The 22,477-nt window shown below is 35.9% G+C and overlaps 1 protein-coding gene across 1 annotated transcript; it reads right to left on the reverse strand.

The window, feature by feature from the left end:
* Positions 1 to 526: 526 nt before the first annotated feature.
* On the reverse strand, positions 527 to 16,436 carry LOC117341259 (gamma-aminobutyric acid type B receptor subunit 2-like). Its single transcript, XM_033903108.1, has 13 exons — positions 16,382 to 16,436; positions 9,931 to 9,996; positions 9,069 to 9,254; positions 8,546 to 8,782; positions 8,125 to 8,188; positions 7,675 to 7,767; positions 6,323 to 6,467; positions 5,589 to 5,724; positions 4,573 to 4,680; positions 3,711 to 3,833; positions 2,446 to 2,772; positions 1,146 to 1,277; positions 527 to 692 (listed from the first exon to the last, which is right to left on the reverse strand). Exons 2-13 carry the CDS (start codon positions 9,937 to 9,939, stop codon positions 627 to 629), a joined length of 1,626 nt encoding a protein of 541 aa, XP_033758999.1. The 5' UTR covers positions 9,940 to 9,996; positions 16,382 to 16,436; the 3' UTR covers positions 527 to 626.
* Positions 16,437 to 22,477: the final 6,041 nt, after the last annotated feature.

A 22,477-nucleotide genomic window follows, 5' to 3' on the forward strand; every position in this document is an offset into this window, starting at 1 on the left:
AAAATATTTGCCCCACTCGTGAAAAATATCAAAATATTAGCTACATAGGTGAAATATATTTGATATTATTGAAGACTGTTAGATATCCTCTATTTATATATATTGATGCATGTTAAATTGATTAATCGGTTCTCCGGTAGCACGAATTTTAGTGACGTCAAAACCGCATCACGTCAGACAAAACGATGTCGTTTAGTAAGGACGTCACGGACATTGATGTTCATTCCACTACATCCATGGGAATTATGAAATATTTACGGTCTGATATGTTGCCTTTTGTTTGGTAAGGTTATATTGAAATAATGCCAGGCAAATGGAAATATTTAAGTAATCTATTCTCTGTCTGCCATTTTATGACTTTTTGTGACAAGCATTGTATACACGGTTTGTGGTGTGTAAGTCATAGAGAACTTAACTTGACTTTGGGGTGGGGGTGGGGGGGGGGGGGGGTGCTGGTATCATTCGGTGAGAACAGAATGGTTTGAATTTAAACAAAACAAACTACCATAAACAAAATTATCTTCTTTTTTTTGTACTTTCACAATTAAATACACATGTATATTCTAACACGTCTGTTTTAAAACATGTTTATTTCACAAACTGATACATACAGCTTTTATCAGTCATCAGAATCGGCCTTCTCTTTGCCTTTTGTTCAGCTGCTTTCGTTGTTCTTCGATAGTTTTCTTGCACTGGGGAAAATAAAACGTGGCTGTATAAAAGCTCGATAGAAGGGAGATAACTCGAAATATATTTGACAGCCTAATACATTATAAAACATCATTTATAGTCCGTGCTTTTAGTATTTTCGGACGATTACCAGTCAAATTTAGTTAAACAGTCACAACTTTGTTGTACGCTTTATTTCAACTAAACAATAACAAGTGACGACTTTGTTATGACATAAAAATAATATCACGTGGTTCCGTGATGGCGGAATTTACGACAAGCTTTCTGATTGGTCACACTACAGGCAAACATACACGCATATTGTTATCAAACCAAAAAACAGAGTTCAGTCGGATTTTTTACAGTGACCATTGATTTTTTTTTTTTTGAAACGGAACACATCACTAATTTATTGTCAGTATATGGAAACAAGAAAAAGGTTAGAATGCCTGGTAACAACATTTGTCTCGACATACCTCTTCCAGTTGTCTTTGTAATGTTAAAGTTGTCTGCATACTAGAGCTCTCGTTTGATGGGGGCAGGTTGGTACCACAGGTAGCCATGATGGCGTTGTCGTCCGATACTGACGTCACCAACACTAGTCGCACCTGTTAAATTTAGAATTAGGGTAGTTATTCTATACGTCCATAAGGATGACAGCTTATAGTTATGGTATGTAGGTATCTAAAGGCCATTGTCAACAAGACACCAGAGTATCACTATAGATTATGCAAAGTAAATTCAATTATTAGGATTAACTTGAATATATTTTATGTTAAGGAGCTATACCAAAAACAGAGTGTACATAAAAAGTATATTAAACTTAATTATTAAATATATTACATCGAAAGAAAGTTTTACTTTGAATTCGTGTTAAATTAGTATTTTTCGCCGGTTAAAATTTTCACGATTTCGCTAAAGTATTTGAAACAAAACGATACTTTTTCTTAGAAATCATCAAAATGGACCATGATAACGTGTCTTTACTGTGTTTATGTTAGAGGTATATCTGTGATTCACGACTTTATTCCACCCGCGGAAACGGCGTAAACACCTTCCACAATAACAGCCTTGGCAGTGTACGTAAACACCTTCCACAATAACAGCCTTGGCAGTGTACGTAAACACCTTCCACAATAACAGCCTTGGCAGTGTACGTAAACACCTTCCACAATAACAGCCTTGGCAGTGTACGTAAACACCTTCCACAATAACAGCCTTGGCAGTGTTGTTTGTTTCCTACGATAGTTGAAACTTTGCAGTATAGACTTTGTACTTTGCGTTAAAATGTTGACTATTATAAAAACTTATATTAATCACTTTTGTTGGCCCAGCGCGAGGAGTCTAAATGTAGGTGGAAACCGGATCACCCCGGAGAAACCCACGTACGTGGTCGGGCATGTGACCCGCTTCCTGCTAAAGACGTACTTATATATCTGCGTATTCAAGTTTTAGCCCCTTAGCAAATTGTAACGGATTAGCAGATTCAGAAATTAGCGCGCCCGCGTCATTTGCTATAGAAACGGTTTGTGCGCATCAAATTTTTTTAGCAACCTAACGCATAACGAAATAGGGTACTCCCACTACCGGCTTTTGAATTAGGATATAATTATTTCCTTTATTGGCTCCAAGATGAAGAGTACATAATTCTGATAATGTTATAGTTTACGTCAATGTGTTTTAATGGGATTCCCTCTAAAATATGCACCGTATACGAATGCACCGCGTGTGTTGAGCGCTACACGAAGTTAGAAGAGCTTTGGTATCAGATTTTACCTTTGGTACGAAGCAGAATACCAGGAGTATCGTTGTGGCGAAGATGATACAGAACTCGGATATTCCGTAGTTGAGGTTAAGGTCCCTTTCCACCAGGACGGACACGGGGACCCCAAAGATGGACAGGACCGTGCTGGTGTATATCGTCATGGCGATGGATTTGGCGTCGTTCAGTAGAGTCATGCTGATCTTTCGCGTGTTCCATGCGATCAGAGCCCCATACAACATCAGCAGGCCGTTGTAACTGAACAGGATGGCCATCCATAGGAAGTTTTCCGAGCTACACTTGTAGGTATAGGGTGAGACGTACACATCCTCCCCGTGGTCCTGGAACAGCCGTATCACCATACCAGTATAGACCGATACATGTAACACTCGGCATTTACTACCAGGACAGCCGTATCACCATACCAGTATATACCAATACATGTAACACCAGACATTTACTACCAGGACAGCCGTATCACCATACCAGTATATACCAATACATGTAACACTCGGCATTTACTACCAGGACAGCCGTATCACCAGTATAGAACAATACATGTAACACTCGGCATTTACTACCAGGACAGCCGTATCACCATACCAGTATATACCAATACATGTAACACTCGGCATTTGCTAGAGTCATTTCAAATATTCGGGAATCATATTTATCAATTAGAATTAAGTTCGTCATTTCAAATTTATTCAAGCACTAAAATATATCTTGCACAAATTTCTCCAAAGGCATATTGACATCTGATAGGCTTTCCGGTACAGCAACAGAGCCTACCAAAGATATTTTTATCGGGAAAATGAGAAATAGAATCTTAAGATCTTCCATATGTACAGGTCGCCGATTAGTTATTGCTTCACAGACAACACTACAGATAATTTCAAAAAGAAGAAACAACAAAATATGTCCTGACATGAAGGTAAGGTCAGCAGCTGAGCTCTTGGATTCTTCGCTGAGGTCCAGGATGGTATAATACACAAAAGGAATTCCCTTAAAAACGGGCTGATATCCGACAAAACACATATTCCCGACAACTTGTGGTAAATCTCTAACTTCTTTTGTACCTTGGCTAGCTGATATCCGACAACAACACATATTCCCGACAACTTGTGGTAAATCTCTAACTTCTTTTGTACCACTTTCGAGTTGATATCCGACATGACACATATTCCCGATAACTAGTGGTAAATCCCTAACCTCGTTTGTACCATTGAGGAGCTGATATCCGACATGACAGACACTTCCCATAGTGTTTTTCGCTTACCTCTTTTGTACCGTTGACGAGCTGATATCGGAGAGGATCCACTACCAGCCACGTGACCAAGATAATGGCATCAAATAGCAACAGAATGGCGATGATTAAATAGAGGAACCAGTCCTTGATATTCTGAGCAAAATATAATTACAGGTAAACAAATATTGTACCAGTTTATGTCATACCGATATATACCTGCCATATTTCTGTAACTTTTTTCACTTTGGAAAACCGGAAGTCACGTGATCTGTAAATTGCTGAGAAAAAAACAGCCCCACTCCCCTTTTTGAGTGGGGATAGATGAATATGCAACGGAGACCTCTGTTTATTAGCTATGACATTGTTACGGAAATATACCTTGCAAACTTTGACCCGACTTAGTTGATGGTATTCAATACAAATGAAGGTAAGTTTATTTTGCAATTCATCCAACCTCTGATGGATACATCCAACTCTAAACTCTAAACAAACCCCACAGAAGTCAATAAGAAAACAGAAGTGATTATAGAATGATTATTTACATTTCGGGACAATAGCGCAGACAACATGTAAAATCCAGAGTGCACTCCTGTTATTTATTATTTATTTATTTATTTATTGTTTTTTAATTCATTTATTTATTTAGTTAGTTATTTAGTTTTGTTGCCTTATAGATAATTAGTTTATCATTGAATTGTACCCTCTGTGTCCTGTGTCTGTTGTTGGTATTGCCCTGTCAGACGGCTACATCTACCTTTATCAAACTATAGATATGTTAAAATCCTCCGTGTCTATATAAAGTAAATATATATCTATATGTTAAAATCCTCTGTATCTATATACTGTAAATACATATATATATGTTAAAATCCTCTGTATCTATATACTGTACCTGTTTTTTATATTTCGCGTAGGTGATAATCTTGTGTATTCTCCAGGCCTTAGCAATCAAAGCGCCATAACTCGTGGTAAACCCCACACTCAGAAACCAGGACTTCATCTGTCACAGAGAAAACTTACGTGTATGCAATATCAACTTCGATATCTATGGTGTTCCGTTTGGGCCAAATTACCAATATCGGAAGAAGCGAAAACACGATGGCGAAGGAGCGAAGAAGTGAAGGAGCCATCATGTTTTCGCACCTTCGCCATTGTATTTTCGCTCCTTCGCCATCGTTTAGGTCGAAGGATCGAAGGCGCGATATTAGAAATTTGACCCTAACGGAACACCATAGATATTCGTTGTTAGCGGTAAAGTTTATATAAATACTCTGATATTATACAATAAACTCTAGCACCTCAAATAGTCTGATATTAATACAATATACTCTAGTATCCTTGGTGCCTAATATGTTGAGATTTTTGCAGGCATAGCTTTGTCATACAGAACCATGATGTCGCGCGTCATAGAAGAGCAGACAGACGGACGGACCGACGAAGGACCGGGGTCGACATCTGGGGTGTAACCCTTTGTCTGAAGACTTGAGGGTGCAAATAGGGGTAACGAGGAATTGTGGGAAATAACAGCATTACACGAAGGCGAAGTCCAGCGCACCTTTAACACCGTTATCTCCGTGATCCTGTCGTGCGACAAATGGGTCGTCGGTTTCCATCAAGGCTCGAGGAGACGATTCTAATAAAATTCGGACTATGTTATTCGTTACCGACATGTAATCCATTTTTATTGACGGTAAACAGTCGTTATCCCAATGGCTACAATCATCACGTGTCCTCACAGGTGTACGACATGTATTGCATTTATAGTTTTATATGTCGATTCAAATGTCAGTGCTACGGCATACACTAACTAGAAGGTGTGATTTAAAGAACTATAAATGCCATCCCTGGCATGCCTATTATGACGTCACAATTGTTTCTATGAAAAATAACTACCAAATGTACACGTACTATGCACACCACGGCGAGCCTGCCTTCCTCCCTGTCGTCAATGGTTTCCACTCCGTGGAGCAGTGATGACGTATACAACACGACACTTCCGGAACAGATCAGGTAATTCACCTTGGGGCTGGACATTTTCATAATTCTGTGATAAATACACATTTCATAGATAACTATTTATTTCTAATTTCAGAATGAACTTATGCATTAAAAATTACCATTTCGAATACATTTTGTGAGATTGAGAGAAATCAAAATATTACTTTGAAAGCGAGAATGGAGCTAATTCTAACACAATATATAAGTTATAATTGAGAATATATATACATGTATATGTTTTAGAGTAAAACCTATATTTAGAAAGAAAAAGTGCCCAGTCTACATATTTCAAGATTTATGTTATGGTTGATGAATAGTAAATGACAGCAATATAAAATTTATTTGTAAAAAATAGGATATCAAAATAGTTCTGACGCGCTAACTTATCCACTGTGAGATATAACATAGTTTATACATTTGGAGATAACACCATATCTTCCGGTGTCAGATATTTTCGAAATTTCATATTGACATCAATCACTCTACTTCTGAGACTTGTATCAGAAACCGATCTTTTCCAAAGTACTATGTCGTCATAACTTAACTTCCGGTATGTAGAATATATTTTGACAAATAAAGTATGCGTTGTAACTTCATTTTCGGTGTTGTATTCACTATAAAACATTACGCCATCATTATCTTACTTCCGGTGTCTGAATTTGATGTTGATTCCTAACAGGAAACACGCGAAGAGGACCCCGAAGGAAGCCAGAGTCATCATTATATAGGACAGGATATCACTGACGTCACGGAGTTCTCTCAAAACCACGGGGCCATCACGAGGGGCAACTGAAAACACAACATTTAATTACAAATATGATTCATTTTACAACGACTTTGACTAAATAAAGCGAGTTCATGATAAATAAACATCAGAATAAAATTATTGAAGAGCCCGTGCAAGGGTGAATGGAAGATTGTAAGCTTGAGATTGAGACAATTTCAATGTACATGTACGTTTATCATAATAGCAAGATGACTCGATAGTGTGAGTTCAGATTCCACATCTTCTTCTTCAACAATAGTTTACCTGAACAGCCTACGTCAATTTGAAAAGAATAATTTATTTATCTTTTCTTCAATATGTTGTTTTAATCAACTCTCAGGATTAGAAAAACTTATGCTAATCTGACATCAAATACGTTTTTGCCAGTTAAGATAAAGCTAAAGATGTAGCTTAATCCAATGTTATTTACCATTTAAGTCTGAGGTGATAACAGGGCTGTTATCGAAACGTCGCTAGCAGTAACTTTATTGGTTGTGTTAGAATACCTTATGTATATAGCTATCCTCACCAACATGAGGAATATGTTCCACAACAGAGATGTAGCCATTTTCTCAGCTTTATTGATTTATTGAGTGTTCTAGTCATTGTCGATACAATGTACATACCGTATCTATCAACATATGACTTTAAACATCTATTTTGTTAGCAATTTTTGAGACTTTTCCTATTCCGTTATCTAAACTATAAAATCGACCTATTTATACGTAAAATAGAATACTCTCACATTTCCGATTCTCTTTTCCTCAACCTTGAACTATTTGAAACAAATTGATGATTGGTTCTAAGTTAAACTTAGAATTATGATTGTAGATGTCTATGGTTTCACAAGAAATAAACAAAACAAATGAGAGAGCAAGTAGACGCGAAAGAAATGAGAAGAACATTGTACCAGATGTTAATCAGGATGTTATAGGTAGGCTCTGACACCAGTTATACCATACATGTTCGTATTCAACTATTTACCAAGGTATAGGCCATACAACAGACGCGCTATTTGATAGGATGTTGAGCTCTAGGTGAAAATTGATAATTTCTGCCTGACTTTTCTTCAATTCATTTAAGCGTACAATATTCAGCTAAAACACTTGAAAGCATACGACAGACAAACGTACAACGACAGAGTTAATTCAATAAACTCATAAACATTGTATGTTGTCAAACGCTTTAACTACATAAACACATTACACATAGAGCCCTAATTGGCCTTACGTCTATTTATGGTTTTCCATCTATAATTCTCACTCTGGTTTTGAAAGGTGCCCTCGGTCAGGTCGAACGTAGACAGGTGGATGTATTCAACATCTGAAATAAAATATAGATGTTCAATATAGATGTTCAATATAAATGTTAAAACATGAATATTTATTATAAATGTTCAATATAAATGTTCAATATAAATGTTCAATATAAATGTTCAATATAAATGTTAAAACATAAATGTTCAATATAAATGTTCAATATAAATGTTAAAACATGAATATGTAATATAAATGTTCAATATAAATGTTCAATGTAAATGTTCAATATAAATGTTAAAACATAAATGTTCAATATAAATGTTCAATATAAATGTTCAATGTAAATGTTCAATATATACAAGATATCAACAATTCTAAGCGAAGTCAAGTCAAGATGGGGAAGACTAAAACATTTACGTACCGATGAATTGTAGGATTTTGGTCTGTCCTAAACGCAAGCCGTTACCATCAAATTGAATATTCCCCTGAAATGGTGAGATGGATGTTAGTCAGATAGACTGCATGTATTAAGAGTCGTTATTGATATACATGTAATTATACAGGTAAAACACTCCGTAACAATGTACCAAATTTAATTCAGAATACCCCTTTCATGTTGATATATATCCCTTAATTCGTGTTTAATTTCATATGTACAGCAATTTCATTCCAATATATGAATTCTCCTTCTTCTCTGAACCCATGGACTCCAATCGCAGAAAACGTTATGTCATGTTTGAAAACAATTAATTTGAAATAGGTTACTATTTACTTATGAGTACTAGGTAAAACCCTAAAAGATGAGTTTGACATATGTTGTGTAAGTGTCGAGTGACACCTACAGATATTCCTGTAAAGGACACTGAGCCCAAAGCGTTGAACAACAGTTCCTTCATATCAGCCCGCCTGTATGTGAAATCTTCCCATCCTTCACCGTGCTCCGCCATCTTGTCTAAGGATGCGTTCAGCCCATGCGCAAGAATCCATATCCCGTCGTAGCCGGAAGGGGCGTACTCCTTTCCACCGTATTCTCCGACAGAGGTTCGGGCTTCAAGTTCAGTCATGAACTCTCTTGGATTCTGGGAAGAAGATTTTGTTTGGTTCTTTAACTAGAATCGAACATGAGGCAATTAGCCCTTAAATAGAGGAAAATTAAAGTTACAATTCAATTGTTGATTAACCTGTATATAATGGCTACCTGCCTATAAAAGTCACTCTTCCATGTTAAGTTTAGTGGCCTTTATATACAAGTTTGATTGTACATATTGTTGTTTTAATTAAAAGGTTAATGAAATAGAATTATATAAGTTTAACAACTTGTTTCCGGACCTATTGTCATTCATTGTAACTTTTCTTAGTACCGACCTTTCCCACGTCTGTTCGCGATTCTGGGTCAGCAAGGGAGACAACTTGGAAGGCGAGATGTCCCTGGATAGATAATAGGAGCTCTTCAGTGTTGCACTCTGTGAAGGTGACATTCCACCACCCGCTCGTGAACCAGCCCGGTAAGAACCACGTGTAGGAGGGCCCAGTCATCCCTAGCCTGTACGCCTGGCGGGGAATCAAAAAGAGGGCAATCAAGTAGTAGCAGACTTCATTATTTAGTTATATTTTAATGCGTCGCCGTGTTTATCTTATGCTAACAATAGAGTACAATTCCGGATGTTCATGATTTCGTTAATTGCATAAAACATGTACAATTGGAGACCATTTAATTACAATGTATACACAACCGGAAGTGAAAATAAAGCATGCAATATTTCTAATTAACGAAAACTCTCCAGACTGATAAACAAACAAATTATTATATACAATCTGTTAGCGAGGCAGGGTATAGACAACGGCCGGATGGCGCAGTGGTAAATACGGCACACTCGCCTTTCTCCTACATGTAGGTACACTGTACATGTGTGGAAACCTACGCGTGTCATGTGGATTTATTTTTTGATAATCGCTATAGCAAGATAGTAATTATTATAAATCTATCTTGTTATAACAAAACCTGATAAGATATTCTGCACATATTTCCTGTTATATGAAAACGCAACAAACATTTTAACTAAACAGATCACCATCGACGTTTCCATTCACCGTTAATAGCAGGTTACTTCTCTGAATCATTTTACCTGTGATCACCTTTGTTTACCTGTGATCACCTTTGTTTTACCTGTGATCACCTTTGTTTACCTGTGATCACCTTTGTTTACCTGTGATCACCTTTGTTTACCTGACACATCACGTTGATGCCTTTCTCCGGGAAGAACGCGGCTATTATCACCCTGGAATCTTTGTTCTGTAATTAACAATAGGGAGAGGAACCCAATAGTAAGGGTCAATACTACAAATCCACGAGTGAGTATTGTGTTTACTCGAATTGGACCGAACAATGATAATTATCAATTCGGGACGTTTGGTGACGTCATAATCGTGTTATACAATATTAAGGTTCATAACTGATAAATAATAGCTATATCTTCTACTACGATTAATATGTGTTGTACCAGGGAAGCCGGTCCACCGTTTTCATTCTCTCTTCTTTTTTTCTTTTTTTTTTTTTCTTTTTTTGTTTGTTTTTGTCTCCTTTTCATTGTTATTTGTAATATAGGCCTTAACATTCATCGCAAATCAGTGGAACAACAAAACACGGAGAGAAGAATTTAACTTAAAACTTTAAAATGTAAGATTCATGTGATGTGCTTCCTATGCAGATTTTAGAACAAAACATTGTCACTGAATTCTATATTCCATTTTATTGCCTTTTAAAACAACAACTTTCCGAGTTGCAAGACGTTAACATTATTGTCTTTTAAGAAGAATAAAAAAGACTTAAGTGCTAATTACATTTAGTCACATGATAATGTGATCCGATACGACATACACATAAACTGATGACGTATCTGATATTGACGTTCTAACAATGAAGAATAAAGCTATTACCACAGCTAATGGGAGATATTAATCAAACAGTCTAATTTGTCATTTTGAAGACTTTGTAATTGATGTTCAGGTAAGACATCACATTAGGATATATTACAATTGTATAATGTTCTTGATTGAACAAACTTCTCTTCATGCTGAAGCAACTGGATGTAATCTTTAGAGAGAAATTCAATATGGCCGCTTAGAACATTCCGAAACTGCTGCTACATGTAACTGATGGAACATATTATACAACCCGTATCTTAATTATCTTTTTATAACATTACATGGATTAGGCTGATGGCGCATCCAATCTATTGTCTAAAATAGACCACGTTTACCTCTGTGTTGACATTTTTTAGCATTGTACTTCTGTGATTTAATCAGCAAAAATGACGTAATTACATAGGGCTGTGGTACTTTTATTCTAATACATATTCACAAGGATCGAAGATAATTGATTTGATAATCAATTCTTCCGATATCATTTTCATTATAAAACGTAATCAATTTTCCATTATGGCATCTTTCCTTTGATCTTACATATAAGTAATTACATCTTCGCTAGCCAAGGGTTTCGATCCGCCTACTCCTTAGCTGGCGAATTTGCAGTAATATTCTAAATTAATTGAACATGTTTACGTGACTTTGGACTATAAAACATCATTTTACAGTCACTAAAAAAACCTGATTTACGATTTGAGAATGTTTCATAAATATCTTCTAAATTAAGAATTATCAAAATGGGTCTTTTCTACCTCTTTTTCTTTCGGCAAAGCTAAATATGAAATATCGACATGGTCACAATTGATATCCCTACGACTGTGCATAATTTAGTAATTCACGTGCTGTACTCACGTGCTGTATCTAGGAAAATGATCGGAAATACAAGTGCTGTTCAAATTCTGCTAACCACTATCACGGTTGACTACTTTTCGCCCTTGGACCTGGCCTCAACCTTAGTTACAAAGCTGTTATATTATATGTTGTAATCCATTAGTTTGATTACACTATACCTCTAGTTTTCCCTCTTTATAAAAATAACTGGTTTAATCGATAATAAATCCTATCTTACCTCGACTTCGCTTAGCTATATTACTTTGATTTAAACATGTTTTATTGTAAAGAACAAATATTACAGTGTACAAACAAATTGAAAATAAGTTTTTTCCAACTTGTTGAAAGTTCTCTTCGTCAATAATCATAGAATCACAATACATATCACATGTTATACATATAGTAACTAAGATATACGTTTGACAAGAAAGAGTTGTAGTTGAAGGGGGAGGACAAAGAAAAGATCGAGATTTATCTATAAACGTAACTTAGACATTTCACCAAATATTATAATAACTGGTGATTTGAATGTCGATTTTTTAACTGTATCTACTAATCATATTATTTTTGATATAATGAGATCTTTTAGTATTACTAATGTCATAAATGAACCAACTCGTATTGGGCCGTCTAGATCCAGTCTACTTGATCCTATTCTCTTATCCCAGTCTCTTTCCTGTATCGATTCGTCTGTAATACCTGTTGATAAGTCTATCAGTGACCATGATAGTTGCACTGCTAGTATTAATATTCCTTGTACTTTTAGACCCACTTTTAATCGTAAAGTTTGGCTTTATAAGAGAGCCGACTTTGAAAAGTTTAATAATCTTATTACTAATTATAACTGGAACGCTCTTTTCTCAAATTGTAATTCGGTTGATATTACTTGTGATCGTTTTACTGATATATTTTTAAATTTTGCAAATTTGTGTATTCCATCTAAATTAGTCACTTTTAGGCCTAATGATAAACCTTGGATGACCTCAGAATTAAGAACTAATTTGAGAACTCGTGATAGATTACACAAAATTGCTAGGTCAACCAAGCTTCTTTCGGACGTTAATAAATTTAAGCAACAACGTAATAAGGTAAACAACATGAAAAAATATGCACGATTATTTTTTTATGAAAACGTAAACGGCATTATTGATGCATTTTCAACCACTGATCCAAAATCTTATTGGAGACTTATTAAACGATTACTAAAATCAACCGGATCTTCACAATCTATACCTACTCTGGTAGATTCTCTTAACAATTCTATTGTCACCAATGATGAAGATAAGGCTAATCTATTAAACAATTACTTTTGTAATATTACAACAGTTGACGATACTAACACTGCTATTCCTTTGGTAGAACAAAGAACTGACAAAACTTTTAGCTCTATAAGAGTGAACATTAACGAAATTAAAGATATCTTACAAATATTGAAACTCGGAAAGGCCTCTGGTGAAGATGGAATTAGCCATTATATGTTACGAAATACTTCACATACTGTATGTATTCCTCTTGAAATTATTTTTGATATGTCTTTATCGACCAGTAATTTTCCATCTAGTTGGAAAATTGCCAAAGTTATGCCACTATTTAAAAAGGGTGATCGACATTCTCCTTCTAATTATAGGCCAATTTCTCTTTTATCTACCGTTGGTAAAGTATTTGAACGTGTAATTTTTAAACATATATATAACTACTTCATGGAAAACTCTTTGTTTTATAAATATCAATCGGGTTTTATGCGTGGTCATTCTACTGTGTATCAACTTCTTGAAATTTATCACAATATCTGTATCTCACTTGAAGAAAAGAAACATGTATGTATGGTATTCTGTGATATTTCAAAGGCGTTTGATAGGGTGTGGCATAAGGGTCTTCTGGTCAAACTTCAATCATACGGAATTTGTGGAGAGTTACATTCTTGGTTACAAAATTATCTATGTCACAGACGACAAAAAGTCTTTTTAAACAATTCATATTCTCAATTGGGTTTAAATTTAGCAGGGGTTCCCCAAGGTTCAATCCTAGGTCCACTTTTGTTTTTAATATATATAAATGATATTGCCGATGTTCTTGAGTCAGCTGCTCGTCTTTTTGCAGATGATACCTCTATGCTAATGTCTTCGTCATCCTGTCTTGAAATTGAAACTGTTTTAAATAGGGATCTAAATTCTTTAAATCTTTGGTCTAAAACTTGGCTAGTTACATTTAATCCAGACAAAACTGATGTAATATTTATTTCTAATTCTAATGACTTAGACGAAGACCTAGAATTGAACTTTGATGGGAAAAATTTGATTTTTACTGACAACCATAAACATCTCGGAGTATATTTTAATTCGAATGCCAAATGGGGAGATCACATTAACGCAATATACAGTTCTGTTATGAAGAAAATTAACGTTTTAAGAAAATTGAAGTTTTTACTAAGCCGTGAATGTCTTGTAAGAATTTACAAATCATTCATCTTACCAGTTTTAGAATATGCATGTGAGGTATGGGATGGTTGCACCAAAGCCGAATCAGAATTGTTGGAGAAAGCCCAAAGGGAGGCCATTCGTATCATAACAGGCCTTCCGTCTTATGCAAATATCGAATATTTATATTTTGAATCAGGTTTAGATACCCTATCAAATCGTAGAAATCGAAGAAAACTCCAACTTTTATATAAAATACAAAATAACTTAACACCAATTTATTTGAATGATCTCCTACCATCTACAGTAGCAGAAAATAACCGATATCCTCTTAGAAATAATAATAATTACAGAGTTCCTCCATTTCGGCTTTCTCTTACAAATAGTTCTTTTATACCATCTACTATTCGTAGTTGGAATTCATTAGATTTATCCGGACGATCATTACCTTCTTTACCTTTATTTGTAAATTCTTTGGCTTTAAACGTGCAACCATCCCCACCTATCTATTTCGGTTTGGGTGAAAGAAAATTCAATATTATGCACACCAGACTAAGACACCAGTGTAGTCCACTTAAGTACGATTTGTATCGTGTAAATCTTGTTGATGATCCAGCTTGCTCATGTGGATATCCATGTGAGAATGCCTTTCACTTTTTATTTGAATGTCGCCTTTATGCTCAGGAAAGACGTATTATGCTACAACATATAAATGCCTTTGGAACAGAACCTAGTTTAAAACTTCTATTGTATGGTAATACTCAATTTTCCGTAGATCTAAATTGTCGTATTTTTAGACTTGTGCATTTATTCATAAAATCCAGCAACAGATTTTAAAATATTTATAAAGTTCTTGTGAACTATTGTGTTTGTATTAAATTTTCATAGTCATTCAAACTTTATGCCTATTTCTATATGTAATATACATGTGTTTATATGTGTAATGGGAGAAGGCCTTAGTAAGTTGCAATAACTTGTGCCTAATCCCTTTTCCTTAATTGAAATAAAATATGTTTAAAGTACGTAACTGGACATAGCTAACATCAGTTTTAATGTATGACATGATTTGTTTGTGTCTAGATTGTAAGCCATGTTGGTGTCACAACACAGACGTAAGTGTTATAGTTATGCGAGTAAGAGAGTCAATTAAAATGTCGTCCTGAAATAAAAGACGCCTCCACTAGTGTATTTCCATCGAGTCCAATCAGGCGAGACGATGGCGGAGCTTGTTAGCGGAGATTATTTAATACAATATATATATATATATATGTGGCCTGTATCAGCATAATGCAAATGGTTCAAGTATGATTTGGTTTAGTATTGTTTATCGTCCTATCAACAGTTATTATCATTTATGGACGGTCTCCCAAATATCTGCACTATGAATAAAAATTACCTCAAATTACGTTTAAAAGCCATCCTGCAAGATCAATTTATACAACAGTGGTATGCTGATATTGATAAATCTTCCCGTGGTAAAACATATGCAGTATTTAAACATCAGTTCCAGATTGAAAAAATATTTAACAATGCTTAAACAAAAAGATAGAATAACAATATGTAAATTCAGAACTAGTAATATATTTCTTCTGGTAGAGACAGGGCGATGGACCGGAACGTGTCGTGAAAATAGGATTTGTCCGCTATGTTTTACTGGGGTTGGATGCGAGTATCATTATTTATTTTTATGTTCAAATATATATGTAAATCAAATTCGCAGAAAGTATATACCTAGTTATTATACATGTAACCCATCTATTCATAAAATGAAAGGATTGTTATCATTATGCAATATTAGAGTATTATCAAATCTATCTATGTTCATCCAATTACTAGAAAGACATCTAAAACATTAATATGTGAATTTCAAACATCAAATTGTAAAATATATATAATGTATATTGTAAAAATATTGAAATGATATGTTTTAAAACATACATGTTATAATAAGTACTATTTTATGGTTAAATATACCATCCTGTATTGAGGGAACGTTTCATGCAGTGTACACTACAAACTTTGTCTCAATGTATGTTTCACTACTCTGTACAGAATATTATATATTGTATTATGATGTTGTAATTTTTGTTGACCTCTTGTCGCACATAATAGTGTGCCTGAGTGCTAATAAAGATATCTCTCTCCCATGTATTTTCGATACATTTGTGAAGTGTATGTGTGAGTTTTAGGACGCTGTGGTATGTTCGTGTTTGTCTCTTTGTGATAGCGCGGAACTAATGCCGACTTTATAGTGCTACCTCACTGAAATATACTGCTGAGGACACCCAGCAGAACACCTCAACCGGTCACATTATACTGACAAAAGCTGAATTCGTCGCCTCACTCCAAGAAATGCTGACAGCCAAGCAGGAGCAGAAACTACCATTTTTATAGTCTCTGATATTTTTAAAGTATGTAAATGGTACGAATTACCCGTATCTATATTAATTGATAGAATTTCGTTTTAAACTATTGATAATTTCACGGGTGAATGGTCATACACACCTTTATATTCTGTAAGGGCTACAATAGCATCCGTGTGGAAGGTTTCTGAGGTGATGATTTCAAACATGTTTACCATGAACAAAGACTGCAGATCAGCCATTATCTGTCAAAAAACATTTAAAATTGTTAAATAAGTTTTCGAGAAAATGTCTTCAGTATATTTATTTCTAAAGTGAACAATTTATTTCATGACTATTTCGTAATTTCTTATAGATGTTTTGTTTTTCATTACAGTTTAATATCTATAAACACCAAAATGTTTAATGTTATTCTTCCCTTCGATCATTTCGTTGTCTCGGATCTTACCGTGGAAAAGCTTCCATCCGTGCTATACAAAAACGCCGCCCTTCTCCAACGAAACAATTTCATGACGGCGATTTTCGGTTGGTTCGTCACAGACTCTGTGGGAGAAGCTCCGAATAGCAAAGGATATAACTCCCTGTTGTTGAGATCTGGAGAGTTCGCGGCATGGGTTACCTTAAAAAGATATTAATATTTCATCTACAGATAAATCTACTATAAAAACTGAAAATGTTTATTTTGGGTTAGGAAATATTATGTGATGATCGGGGTTTTCTTTTAAAAAATCTCCACCACATATGATGACGGACACCGACAGTCCGGGTCATGTTAGGACGGGTGTCTAGGCGTACACCGACTGTTCGGGTCATGTAAGGACGAGTGTCTAGGCTGACACCGACAGTCCGAGTCATGTTAGCACGGGTGTCTAGGCGGACACCGACAGTCCGGGTCATGTTAGCACGGGTGTCTAGGCGGACACCGACAGTCCGGGTCATGTTAGCACGGGTGTCTAGGCGGACACCGACAGTCCGGGTCATGTTAGCACGGGTGTCTAGGCGGACACCGACAGTCCGGGTCATGTTAGGACGAGTGTCCAGACATACACCGACAGTCCGAGTCATGTTAGGACGGGTGTGTAGGCGGACACCGACAGTCCGGGTCATGTTAACACGGGTGTCTAGGCGGACACCGACAGTCCGGGTCATGTTTGGACGGGTGTCTAGGTGGACACCAACAGTCCGGGTCATGTTAGCACGGGTGTCTAGGCGGTGTGTAGGTGGACACCAGCAGCCAGAGTCATGACAGAGCATGTGTAGTGGCGGATACCAACAGCCATATCATGATAGGACGGGTGCCGAGGTAGACACCAACAATCAAAGTAATTTACGGACGGGTGGCAAAAAGACACCATGCAACAAACATGGTAATGAATGAAAAAGGAAAAGTCTAATTGTGTTCTGAGATGAGATGAGATGACGATATATCCTAAACACAGGAAACATTTATGTGTTCAGGGCTGTAGGATCACACTTTGATGAGTGGTCCTTGAACAATATACGGTCTTATGTGGACGAGTGTCTAATGATAATATACGTCATCAAACAGCCATAAAAAATACTGCCAACACTGTTTTCTCCTTGGCCAGAAATTGATGACATTTTTGATCAACTCACCGACTTTTCCATTTAATTAAACAGGTCTGTTTCTAGGTAAATAGTTCCATCTCTGTTTTCTGCGGGAAATTAAACCCCAATATATATCCGGATTTCGATGATACATGACAGAGTTTTCGGATAGCAATTCTCATCGTTTCCCTGGTTTAATACCAAGTAACGCATGGAAACCCTGTAAGGTCCACTCTTGTTACAGAATCTGATATCGGGAAGGAAAGTCTGCATTTATTTGTTGACATGGCATCGTATCCGACATCTTGGATGATTAAACAGTATAATGAAGATTTCTGTCGATATATAGACCGAAAATAGAAGTGAAACTAAGGATGAATGTAAAATAAAAGGAAAAACTTTCACCGGATTTTTTATTTTTATTAGTGACATTTCATTTGACAAAGGCGCAGGATTTTGCGTTGACCGGAAGCTGTTTTATTATCTGCGAGCCAGTTACCGAGGGAAATCCAAAAAACCAAAACGCCAAATACATATTTCGAAACATCTCGAAACCACATGTTGTTAAAACAGAAAACAGCCATATGTTAATGTTGAACACGGTTTTACGTACGATACAGTATAAAACAACATATTTTCTTAAAAAGTATTAAATCTTTCGATTTTCAAATGGTTTATGTGTCTTTATTTTCGGGAATAGAATGTGTTTAACTAGAATCATAAGATCAACTATAAGAATTACAGAAATTGTGGATGACTTCATCAAAACGGTCTATAATGTGACATACAAATGGATAAATCAGTAGACAATCGTGTCACAAGCACTTCAAACACAGGTCGTTTGTAGATTGATGGATTCTTTTGTCCATTTAAGACTCGTCAGTGTTGCTAGGGACACCATACAGCTGTTTTGTCCTTTTAAGACTCACAAGTGATGTCAGGGACACCATATACATATAGTTGTTTCGCCCTTTTAAGACTCTCCAGTGATGTTAGGGCCACCATATAGTTGTTTCGTCCTTTTAAGACTCTCCAGTGACTAGGGTATACATGTCGACCACGATAAAAATGACACATACAACAATGAACTGTAATACTTGCTTCTACATAATCTACTCGTGCACCTGTATATTCCAGATGGCGGTCTCCTTATTTCCTCTTGTAATGGATTCATGTTTCGATCCCGTAATATAGTGTGTTTACGCCATGATATGTCACTATTGATTTGCAATGATATTCGGGACAATGGAATAAGCCCACGCATTTATTGTCATAGAAGTTTGTGATGTACTTACTGAATCAGTAAAACAGCGACATCTTCACGTGTTTTATCTGTGATTAACTTAGAACGGACGATTTATGTGTTAATTCCCATATTTAACAGATCGCCGATTACCTTATCGACACGGAGGACTCGTGTCGCACTTTGTCTGGTTCTCCGTCATGATAAAGGGATCTTCTGTCAAAAGTTCAATATTGATATCAATTCAATTGACCTAATTGTAAATATTAATGGGATAACATATTTTTTTGTTTGTAAAATGTATTGATCACAAGATGCTTATTTTCATCTCAATTCTCTTAATTAATTACCCACCTGAACCAAATTCCAATATGGCGCTACCTGCGCTATGGGTTTGGTTGCCGAACTGCATCCTGGTCCAAATATGGCGAGTTTTTGTGGTTCTGCATACAGCTGGTGAAACAGGCTCTGGACTGCTATCCCTGTGTCACACTGTAAATATTATCAAGTTGATTTTAAGGTTTATTGGAAGTTAAAAAATGTAGATAGACTAACTACAAATAAAATCATAACATAAAATGATATTGACAGGAACAGTGGTTCGAGGTGAAATATATGAAACTGGAATATGTATTTAATATATTCAAAATTATATTAAAGCACGGACGTACTGACATACACCCTGATATCAATTATTGTTTAACCAATTTTGTTCTTTCCCGTATTAAAGCAAGTTTTATAATCAAATCAATTTTGATTCCAAATATAGATAACCAATACATTCGCATTAAAGCAGCAGTTTACAGCTGGTCCGTAACATACATGATTGGTCTGATTCTGAACATTACATGTTATCGTACGACTTCCCGTCTGATGTCGTCATAGACCAGGAAGAGCTGGAACTACATATGTATGACATCGCTAAAGTGTTTCAATAGGTTTATATAACCATTCAATTATGTATTTATAGAAAAGGACGAAAATAACCCGTACGGAGACATGTGTACCTATGTTCCAGTTTTTAAACGGTTTATGAAACGGAGATGAAAAACATGCAACAACCAGTCAGGGATTAGAACATAGGACCTTCGAACTCTAGATGGATGTTCTAACCATTTAAGTTACAGGAACCTGTTTGAGGCGGAAAGATTTGAAATCTTGATAGGAACGTGAAAAAATCGGCAAAGGTCTAAATAAGATATTAAAAATCAGAGAGAGACCCTTTACACTGTATTTAACGTCCTATCAACAGCTATGGTCATCAAAGAACGGCCTCCCCTGTGTTCAAGCTACATGTGTGACGTCTATATGAAGGAACTGATGCCGATTTTATAGTGCTGCCTCACTGAAGTATACTGCCGAAGACACCCTTCAGGACACTCCCCCGGTCACATTATACTGACAATGGGCGAACAAAATGCCGTCCCACTCCTAAAACTACTGAGTATTAAGCAGGAGTACAAACTACCTTTTATACAGGATCTGGTCTTGATTAGGGGACAGAATCTGGTCTTGATTAGGGGACAGAATCTGGTCTTGATTAGGGGACAGAATCTGTGAGAACCAAAGGGGCAAATATGGTAATTTAAAATCTAACCTCTACAGCCTTTATGGTCATTGGTTGGTAGACATCATGCTAATTATAAGAACATCTACCAGAAAAAAAGATGAAAATGAGATGAGCATTTTCCTGATTAGAGATCAATATTACGTGCCATCTAATTTAAATGTTCTTTGTGCTGTTTCCGCAACGCAAAGATAGACGTTTTACAATGGGTTCAGCATATTATTCATTACAGGATCTCAATGTGGATTTTTCTATTATTTTGGTGTTACGTGTTGGTAGAGCTCTCCTATAAGCATGTCGCGATCTGAACAACAAAGAGAATGTGAGGAAAGCAGGTAACAATATAGCCGACACTTGTGGTGGATGAGTACACTCGTACAAACCCATCGCATTAGCGATTATCCGAAATCGATTAGAGATTGAATTTCATTTTAAGCGGTTTCCTCGTGGCTGTATATGGTATCATCATTTCGGGGTCCTTATAAATACTCAAATCGTTAATCCTCCCGCAGTATACACTCTGATCACTAATCACTATACCAAGAAATGTGAAGTAGTGGAGTTCCACTTACATCTATGTTACTGTTCACCTGTTGGCGCTTTAGTCCAATCACCGTAAACGTGAATAGTCCATGTTTAAAAACTGTTATCTTAAGTAGAGAAAAAAAGATGGATACAATGTTTGACTCTGAATTTGTCAATAAAAACAAAATAATCAGTTCTTGGTTTCCTTTTTCATCATTTTCTTGCTTTCCTTTTCTTTTTTTCCACATTTTCTAAGATTAAAGATTTTTGCAGATTTCACCTACGCCTTTTTATCCATATCATTTCTATTTAATTGGGATTGGATTCATTATACTTAACATTGATTTGATATTTCTATAACGGTTAAAATTAATGATAGCTTTATGTATTGTCTCCGTCGTCCTTTGTCAGTAAAATGTTACACTGGGTAGGTTGACACGCTGCCGTGTCAAGGAGTAGTATTTCAGTAGGATAACACTATACAAACGCCTGTCAGTGACTCTCTAATTCGTAAGTACCGTCCTTTCTTTTTTATAGGACGTGAAACATAACAACACTAGAGTTGTCAATTAATATGACTGTGTAACATTGTAGGTCCAACTTATGATATATTTAACGTATCAAACGATACGTCACTTGTATGACGTCATCATCGGTGAGTTAATGTTGCAAAACAATTAATTATATTATAATGTAAAATTAATGTAAAAGATTAATAGAGTCCATCATATGTAGGTATGTAGGAAAGGGAAATTCTACACCCGAAAGTAGAATTTCCCTATCCCACATACCTTACATATGATGGACTATTTTTCTCACATATTTTTCGTGAAATGCATGGTGAAATCGATCCAACATAGCGAAATTATATAGAAACTTTGTCTTTTTTCTCGGTGACCGACAATAAAACCAATTACATATTTGGAATGATAAGAAAACAAGTATGGTATACTTATGGTATACCAAGAAAAATAAGATGACTGGTCATAATGTCAAGATGACAACAGATATAAATTAATGTTTGTCAGAGGCGATTGGCTTTCCGGAAATGTCGACTGATGTTTGACATCACGTCATATGCCTTCGCCTATGCTTGCTTGCACAGCGAAAAATATCTAGTCTTCCGCTGTAAAAAATAAATTCTAGACAAACAGTAACAATTTGACTGAATTTATAGGTCAATGATCACAATTAATAATTTTTTTTCAAATGATCACATCGAAAAAATGATACAGTTCATTTGTGAAATTTATTACAAATGCAAACAAACAAAAGGGTTTTTCCAGTGACGTCATACAATTAAAAAGTAGTCCCGGACCTGAGGTCATTCGGTG

Source organism: Pecten maximus, chromosome 13 (genome assembly GCF_902652985.1).
Source record: "Pecten maximus chromosome 13, xPecMax1.1, whole genome shotgun sequence".
Lineage (NCBI taxonomy): Eukaryota > Metazoa > Mollusca > Bivalvia > Pectinida > Pectinidae > Pecten > Pecten maximus.